This window comes from Mya arenaria, chromosome 13, assembly GCF_026914265.1.
Source record: "Mya arenaria isolate MELC-2E11 chromosome 13, ASM2691426v1".
Taxonomy (NCBI): domain Eukaryota; kingdom Metazoa; phylum Mollusca; class Bivalvia; order Myida; family Myidae; genus Mya; species Mya arenaria.
The window spans coordinates 611994-621769 of NC_069134.1; the positions used below are offsets into that span (position 1 = coordinate 611994).

General features: G+C 35.4%; 1 protein-coding gene across 1 annotated transcript; it reads right to left on the bottom strand.

Annotated features, from left to right (window-relative positions):
* Positions 1-6753: 6753 nt before the first annotated feature.
* LOC128213754 (protein GVQW3-like) lies at positions 6754-7426 on the bottom strand. The gene is made up of 2 exons (XM_052919795.1): positions 7079-7426; positions 6754-6831 (listed from the first exon to the last, which is right to left on the bottom strand). Exons 1-2 carry the CDS (start codon positions 7424-7426, stop codon positions 6754-6756), a joined length of 426 nt encoding a protein of 141 aa, XP_052775755.1.
* Positions 7427-9776: the final 2350 nt, after the last annotated feature.

A 9776-nucleotide genomic window follows, 5' to 3' on the forward strand; every position in this document is an offset into this window, starting at 1 on the left:
ATCGATAATGCAGTAATGAGAATTTCGTATACAGCCTTAAAAAGCTGAAATATTTGGAAAAGGAAATTCAAGTTTATGCTATTCTGTAACAATCATAGTACTTACACATTACAATTGACGATAATTTATGCCAAAACTCGCCCAATACAGACCAAAGTCGGCTTGAACTAGTTTCTGGCGCTTTGATTGACTACTAAACTCGCCATATTCGGGTTTCGATGAATGGGCCATTTTCATTGCTTATTGCATATTTAAAAGTTAGGACTTAAAGATGATTATGTAACGACAGCACAGGGAGATTGTATTGTGATGTACATGACGCTGATTATTTTATCGGAAACAATGAAACCAAATAAGAAGTAATTTAAACACAAATAAAACGCAATTGGTCCAAGTTCAGTGGTTGACTAGCAATGTATACATACACTCAATGATATCACCCAAGAAATTGGAAGGAATTTATATCGTTCACATGCCAGTATTGCTTGTTTAAGATGTAAATTATGGATACACAAACTTAACAATTGATGGCTGCTACCACATATTAGATCGCAACAGATCATAGTAGGAAATAGTAGCTTTGAAATGCTAATAAGGTTAATGAAGCGAATATTTTGCAAAGTTTTACTTACGATTGCTGTCAATGAATAGACCAATCCAACCAAGGCTGTTTGTATGCACCAGATTTAATGGTTTTCCGTTTACGCCTGTACTGTGGTATGAGCATTGTGCTAGAGGCGTTGAAATTTGTGCACCATAATTTTAAATGAACAGTCTCAATTGAACCTATATATCAGGATTTGGATTTGAATATGGTTGATGCATAAGAAGGACCTCGGATCAAGATGTATGTGTCAATATGGTTCTTTATAACTCAAAACAATAATCTTGGAAGAGGGATCGTTTGAAAGCACACACTCTATCGAAATAAAAAATATCCTTACTATAGGTTTAATACACCATTTTGAGGTCGTTACCATCTGCAACTTACAGCCCGAGTGCGTAGCACGAGAGTTGTAAACTATTTTAAGGGCCTTTGCAGATGGTAACGAACGAAAAAAGGTGTATTATCGCTATTATTGCATAAAATACACACCATGAGAAACGTTTGTGTTTAAAAAGGCTGTCACGAAAATGCAAAAATAGTTAGTTCAAAACAACCTCCATAACAGGTGCTTGTGTGACGTCATGAGTGATGTCATTGAAAAAGTTTTACATTAAGCTCGATTCGGGCCGCAACATAACTCGGCAGTTGCATTTTTGTTTCAACGCCATTTTTTGCAGTGTTTATTCGTTTGGAAAGTGTTTTTTTTTTGGAAGATCCTGGATTACTGGGATTATTTACACTTAATACCTATTGGGTAATCGATTAATTACCGATATAGTCCTACTTTAACCATTATTTGTTTTGACAACTAATTTAAGCCTGAAAAGTTTGTAAACATGTTCTTGATAAAATGTACAGCATCTTCAGCATCAGAGAAAACAAATATTTGACATTTCTTTGTTCTTTGCATACGACGTAATGGAATCATGTCCATATTAGTCGTTTGTTCTGAATAAAATCGACAGAACTAACTGAAGTTCGGAAGAGTTGAACGTTGTAAACACACATCAGCTTGCCAGGAAAAAAATATGTAAGTTAGATGCGGTTTATTTAATTTGTTGAAATTTGTTTTTGTGCAAAAGTTGGCATCGTTGACCCACTTTCGGTCAGAAACCAGGTCGCCCAGCTGCCATTGTAATGATGCGAGCCCTAAAGGGGCTTATGTAAAACAAAAAAAAACGGTCATTAACGGCACGTGAATTAACTGAATTATGCACGTTTTCTACCGATAACGCCCGGATTTTTGCGTTTTAACACACCACGATAACGGACCGAAAACACACATTTTATGCTATAATTAGTGTTAACACGTCAAAATCTGCATTCCCCCCAAATAAGTATATTGTTTTGAGATAAAATGAAATAAATGAATACAGCGTTTAAGCTGAATTTACTTTTAATGCAAATGATTGTTTCCTAGAAAAATATTTAGGTTTGTTGTACATACTCGTCTCACGTACAATGTGTACAACAAATGAACAATCAAGTGTCTTCCGATGTTGATTTTGCCGGGGAAATTGCGCGGGTCGTAAATCAAGGGAAGCTGTTTGGTTAATTTCAAAGTCAGTCACTGCTGGCGTCAAGTTTTACAGAGTCTCAGTGTGACATTTAGAGAAGACGATTAATGAATTCTTTGTTCACGATGTAAACAATTTGGTCTTTACCAGCACGTGTACTGGTTAAGTACTTTTTGCCTTAGTAAAGCGTAATCAAAGACGTTTGTTTTTGAAGTGAAATGGACTAATTTCTTCTTTAGCAAAGCAGTTTAAATCTATGGGATGATTACTGTTGTAGTATAATTTGTGATTAAGTCATGTACATTGACTTATATGACAGTTTTGTTGATTCATATTTTGAATGAAATCATGTTGTTTTTTTCCGCCGGAAGTGCTTGCTTTATATTTATATGTATTGATTGATTGCAGTTGTCTTTGAGTGTGTTTTCATTCCACCAAGATATGGGTAAGTATCACGTTTTTCAGATGCACTTTTTTCCATGAAAGGAGATACATTTTTATATATGTAATCTCAGATGATAACTGTTATTTATAATGTAAAATCTAAAAAAAATACTCAATGCAGAAAGACAAAAACATTTCTGGCTTACCAAGATAAGATAGGGCAAGTCCTGTGAATGTGTGGTCTTTTTTGGTTAAAACCTTTTTTTGCTAAAACTTTTTTGGCTGACTCGGAGTGTGTTGGCATGTGACTTCATTTTTTTCAAACATTTTACATTTTCAAACATCTGGAAGGAAATATAATATTAGCTTATACATGTTTCTTTTATTTTTAATGTTTGTTCCCAGTTTTAGTACAATGATGCTTTTATTTATGAAGCTCTATGATCACACAGTTTTAAACCTTTTATTTTATAAGGCAGACTGTGTGTGATGTTTATAGTTTCAAACAATGACTGCATCGTATCTTTGAAAAGTTTTTGCATTAGGAGCCCTGAATTATATTCCTCCGTCTGCAGATAGAGTTGGGATCTCTAATCATAGAAGTACTTGGGGTTTACCTATAAGTTTATCATTATTTGTTTTATTGTTAAGTTTCATCAAGTTAATGCATACTTTGATAAGATTTACCTTTTGTGTTTATCGTTATTGAGGATTGTTGGGATAAGAATGAAGTTTGTATACTTAAACTGGTTTAAACCCCCAGTAAATCTACATTTTACTGACCGTTCCAAGGCGGTACCTAACAATCCTTGATAAACATACCTAGTTTTTTATATATAGTATGTATGCACTGTGCTGCTTGTGGAGTTTTGTGCTGTTCTTCCATGTTTCTTGTTTGGGATTTTATGTTCTAGTTATTCGCTGGACGCACCTTCTTGCTGAACCTTTTTACGCGATTGGTTATTGCATTGGTAATATGTTATATATTTATTTTAAACAGTGATTATACAACAAAATAATAAAAGGATAAGAACACAGTTCGAACAACAAAACCAACCCCAAGAATAGATCCTTACTCAAGTATTCATGTTTTGCTTGATGATTACTTTACAAATATAGCTTGTTAACTGAATCCTCTGCGTTACTGCGTGAGCAGGATCTACGTCGGTGATTGACAATTCTGAAATAGGATTAAACGTAAATATAAATATTCTCCGTCTTATATCAGATGAATCATGTTGTCGTTCTTGAGTTTGTAAAGGTCTGCCCCGCCCTTTAAAGGTTGCATTATGACTTGACCTCGTCACGACCGTAAGTGTGATTTTAAAAAAAGGAAGCCAAGTGGGGAATTTTACCTCCCACCGGTTGACGGGATATTCGCCAAAGGAGTTATTTTGTAGTCAAAATGCCGCGAGACCTGCAAAGGCGAAAAAGTAGCAAATGGCTAGGCGCAAATATGTAGACGTTGTGGTAGAAGTCCAAAATGTGACAACATTGCTGAACATAGTAATTCATAATGCTACAAATTAATGATAAACAAATTAAACATCGTACATTTTAACCATTATAACGAAGTATTGTATTTGTATTATTGATGTCAACGATGCAATGCGCTTTTTCTTTAAACGGATCGCTACCGTTTTCTGCAGTCAAACTACTTTTAAATCTTTCTGAGAGTTCAATTAATCGTAATTCATTTCCTGAATGCGTGGATATCCTCTAATTTATAGTTTCTTGCAAATATGGAAATCCTGAAAAGCTTGTTAGGACTTAGAGATGGTTACGGAATAATAGCAAAGGGAAATTACATTGAGGTGAACATGACATTGAACCCAATTTTGACCACGTCCAAAAGTTAAATAGTAATATGCATATAGTCAATGAAAACACATTTTTGACCACTTCAAAATTGAGTAGTAATTAAAATACAGTCAATGAAACACACAAGTTGATATCGTTTTGTATCGTTAAAATGTCTGATTTAGATTGGTAAGTAAACATTTGAACAGATGAGAATAGGGCAATAAATTACATATAGTACTTAATCATCGATAACTGTTACTACAAACAAAAACAGAGCCCAAAAATACAGATAGTGCTGAAAAGATATTGAATTATTCTGAAATGCTTATACGATTTGGTTATTAGAGCAAATATATGGAATCAATTTTGGTTCATATTTTAAGGCGCGGTGATCAAATGGTTGTAACAAAAATACTTTGGAGATAAAAAGAACTAAGGGTGAACACTTAAGAACAATGGTATTATTGCCTGTGCCATAAACAAGTTTAATGTGCATGCGTCAATGGCATGTTCCTGCTGCTTTAGCAATCCTATGAAGTTTAAGATAAGCTTCTTGCCTGTCTGATATAGCTATATGTATCATCATTCCTGTCAATGATCATTCTCATCAAACTAAGGTTGATAGTTTGATGCTGTTTTAATTCACCTGTTCATACAACAGGGCATATTTCACATGCGGCGTACGCGCGCGTGTGCGGTCGGTGTCCAGTATTTTTCCGATCAATACTTATAGAAGCATTTGTCCAATTATCACCAAATGTGTATGTGCATACTATCTTGGGCAAGTTCGATAACCAGACATAGCGCTCGAGTCATTTTAGAGTTATCACCCTTTCATTAAAGAAATAACCCTTAAACCAATCTTTTCCGATCAATAACTTTAGAAGCCTTTGCAAATTCCGGCAGAATGTATATTGGCATAATACCTCGGACAATTTTGATAACCAGTCCTATTGCTTGCATTACGAAAGTATAAAAGTTTATTTTCCGGATCGCCTATAGCTCGCATGAGGTGCCATGTGGCGGATGTAAAACCTTTTGTTTCATTGTTTTCCGCTTACACCATGCTATAATAAGGGCGTTGAATATGTCTTACCTACAATTGTTGTCAACAATCGCAATCAAACCAAAGCCATTGTATTCATATTATGAATGAAGAATGGTTTCTTTTTCAGATCACATATGGCTGATGTTAAGTGTAGCGTAGCATCCTTATAACTGCTATTTATTTAATGATTTTCTGTAAACATCAGTTCGATGCTTAGGGCATTGACAGTGTTGCACCTACCGCTGCAGTGAATGAAAAGTCTCTATCAAACCGAGATATGTTTTTCCTATTTTGGATAACATTCTTTATTTAGAATTTGTATCTGTATGGTTCTAGTTAATGGACATGTATCTTCGGAATCAATTTGAACTTTAAACCAATAATTACTCTGCCCATGTAAATACTGTGTATGGAAACGTTAATGGTAATTAATTTGTTTTAGCTAGATAAAGTATACGAGGGATGATTCAAAATAAACAGGATTGTTCTCATATAAAAATATGGTTTAATAATATGCATCAACATATACATTAACAAGACGCGGATAGTATCCGCTACAAACACTGACAATTTCATGAAAATAGTATGTATGTTGCAAAAGTTACAGGGCTCTGAACAAGGTCATTAATTCAGACCCGGCACACGCCGGATGCATTGGAATGACGTTAACAGCGTAATCGACGTCATCCTAGTTTTTTTTCAAAATAATCGCCGTCACACTGGATGCACCGTTGGTGGCGATGAATCCATTGGTGGCGGAATATTTCTCTATACCACTCAGAGTCATATTGTTTGATAATTTGTGATGTTGCCGTGCGGAGATCTGTCAGCCAAATCTGGGGAATATGGTGGGTGCGAAATTGTCTCGAATCCGAGGACCCCGATCTCCAAACGTGTCGTCTGTGCAGTATGGGACGATGCATTGTCCATATGCAAAATGAAATTCTCGAGGGGAATCGCCGGTCTCTTTTTCTGCAATGCGTGCACGAGGTCCCGGCGGAGTACCTGTTCAAGTGAAAAAGACATTACGGCCCGCATATGCGATAATAAGTGTGACAAGAAACGATTCGCTATATGCAAATTACAAAATTACGTTAGATAAAAAGTATGGTATCACATATTTTAAAATAACACATATTTTTTGTTCATTTAAAATAAAAAAGGGGTACATAAATTGCTTAATATGTAGCAATTAAATAGTTTGTACTTCAAACATAAGGAAATATTTAAATTACATAGTGATATTTATATCAAAACTCGAAAATTGAATAACAACTAATTATCAAGTATAAAAAATAACCCTACCTTGCTATAGTAATCTGCATTTACGGTCATATGGCTTGGAACGGCGTGGCTAAGAATCATTCCCTGCATGTCAGCAAACATCTAAGAATCTAGAAAGTTCTAGAATCACGGACACGGAGTTCTTTTTCATGGTCTTGTAACAGGCGTGGAACCCAGCGTGCATGAACCTGCAAGCATTATTTTTTTTTAAACTGAAAAATCATTTATACCCCCCCCCCCCACAAAAAACGTGTATTAATTCAATTATTAATTCAATTATTAAGTTATTCAGATCCTTAGACTGGGCAAGTTAGTTTGATTAATTATTTCTGATCTAATTGAAATACGTTTTTTTTAACATAAAGATGCTGAATCATTTATGAGCAGCTATTTTTAAGAAATAATATTTTCATATCGTATTATTTATGCACACACCTTCGACATTTGTAGATCCTCAGTAAGTATTCTATGAATTGTTCCATAGCCAACACCGAACATCTCCGACAACGTCCTGACCTTTAACCGTCGGTCCTTTGCTAATGCGTCAGCGATTGACGTCACCAACGTCGCACCGTATTTCTTTTTTCTTCCTCTACCCTCATCATCTTTAAGGCTCTCTCTGCCGTCGCGGAAACGCCGATGCCATTCAAAAACCAGACTGCGACTGACACTGTTCTTTACACTTGTCGTCTGTATCATCTTGTAGGTTTGTGTCGGCGTTTTCCCTAATTCACTACAAAATTTTATAACTGCCCGAGCTTCGATGCGATCTGATGACGCCATTTCGTACACTCTGATCGTTGTTACTAGTTTTGAATGATACTTGTTTATTTTCGCATATAACGTTCAAATGACGTCAAACTTGCATATGACGTCACAAATACTTCAAATGGCGTTTTTTTCAATATTATCTGAGCTATAGTGTTGGATGATATTACAATTGCATTACACATATGTTAACGGTACATTTTACTGCGCCGGTTTCGCGTTACCATGGTATTAAAAGGGGCCGTTTTGAGAAAAGTGCAATACAAACATATTCGGCAATAACATGAATCGATAGAAAATACTTAGCGGGTTGAAAACTCTATGTTGTTATGAGTACGCCAGTCCTGTTTATTTTGGATCATCCCTCGTATATAACCTTGATGTTAAAGGTCTGATTTGACTTGCCTTAACCACGTACAATTCACACCAAAACGAAACAATCAGTTCACATTGTTGTTGACGTCGGGAAAACTGCGCGGGGCGTAAATCATGTTGAAAAGTTTAGTCGATTTCAAAGTCAATCACTCCAGAAATTAAGTTTTCCTCAGGCGCAGTGTGACATATAGAGACGACGATAAATGATTTCTTAGTTAATGACGTAAATAATTAAGTCTTTACCAGGACGTGCACTTGTGAGGTACATGTTCCCACAGTTCAGCGTAGCCAGAGACAAAAATCTGTGTATTAAAAGTGAAATAAACAAATGATTCATGTATTCATAAGTTGAATGTATAATATAATAACTACCTCGGTTTCAGTTATGTACACGAGCTTAAATGACTTTAATATTTAAGGTAGTAAAACCGTGATGTTGCTATATTGTATATGTTATAGGGTTAGTCATAGTAAAGTTTTGGTGCGGCAAGGTTTGAATTAAGGTTTGAGTGAGGTTTGTGCACTTAAACCCCCAGTAAATTTACATTTTACTGACCGTTCCAAGGCGGTACCTAACAATCCTTGATAAACATACCAAGATTTTATATATAGTATGTATGCAATATGCTGTTGCGAGAGTTTTGTGCTGTTGTTCCATGTTTCTTTTTTGTGATTTGTTTTTGTTTTTTATGTCCTATGTCTTTGGCGTTTACCCAGTGCCATTAAACCGGGTTTATGTTTAAACATTGTGCTACTGAGCTTGTTTTTGTAGTTTTCGCATAAATATTGACCAGCGTATGTATTTCCTTCCGGACGTTATACACTTTTGCAGTTTCCTGTTACAATTAATGAAGATGCACCTTTCGTGTTCAGCAATGTTCCGCGATTTTGTCTGTATTGGTTTGTCATCAGGACCTGTTGTCAGGCTAAGCTTCGAGCGGTGTTTGACATTTAATGCTCAGAGACAGCGATTAATGACTTTTCATTTCATTTTCGGAAGCTCCGGGGAATTTAGCTTTTTGTAAATGAGGAATTCCGTTGGAGCCTGTAAACAATGTCAATTATGTTCTCATGGTAAAATGGATACAACCTGTCATTTACTGTTTTTGTTTACTTTGTTTAAATGTTTAGGATTTATGCGAACGTTTTAATATGTTTGAGTAATAATTAGCTGAAATAAAAAAACAACAATTCTGATTGTATAAACACTGTTGGAATAACTGTGAAAATGCATGAACAATGGATATCAAGGTAAACTATAATGTTTTGCATTATCACCCAATTGTGCTCGGTCTTACTGAATTACGGGGGGTTAAAGGTGACAAAATGACAATTTTTTTTACCATAGATCACAACTTGGTAATAATACAAAAAGAATTGTGTCACGCTGACATCCATTATTCGGTTTGAAGTACTTGGGGTTTACCTATAAGTTTATTATTAGTGAGAGTGAGGTTTGTGCACTTAAACTGGTTTAAACCCCAAGTAAATTTACATTTTACCTACCATTCCAAGGCGGTACACAATCCTTGATAGACATACCTAGTTATTTTTTATATATAGTGGGTATGCAATGTGCTGCTTGTGGAGTTTTGTGCTGTTCTTCCATGTTTCGGGTTTGTGATTTTATGTCTTCGGCGTTTACCCAGTGCCATAGAACCGGGTTTATGTTTAAACTTTTTGCTACTGAGCTTGTTTCAGAAGCTTTTCGCATAAATATTGAAAGGATGAAATAACCCACTGGTTTAGTTTACAGACAGGAATTTTACAAGTTTTGATGGCGCCCGGTGAAGGCATTCAAACAAACAAGATGAACGTGTTTTTTTTTTTGTATTTTCAGTCCTTATGGTTTATCTGTAAGAACCTCTATTTAACGGTACAAGAAAAACCGGTCGGCCATGTTCATATATCTAGGAATATATACCCAAATGAGTTAAATTTCAGGATATATTTACACGTATTTAGTAAAATAACCATTCATTATTACTGT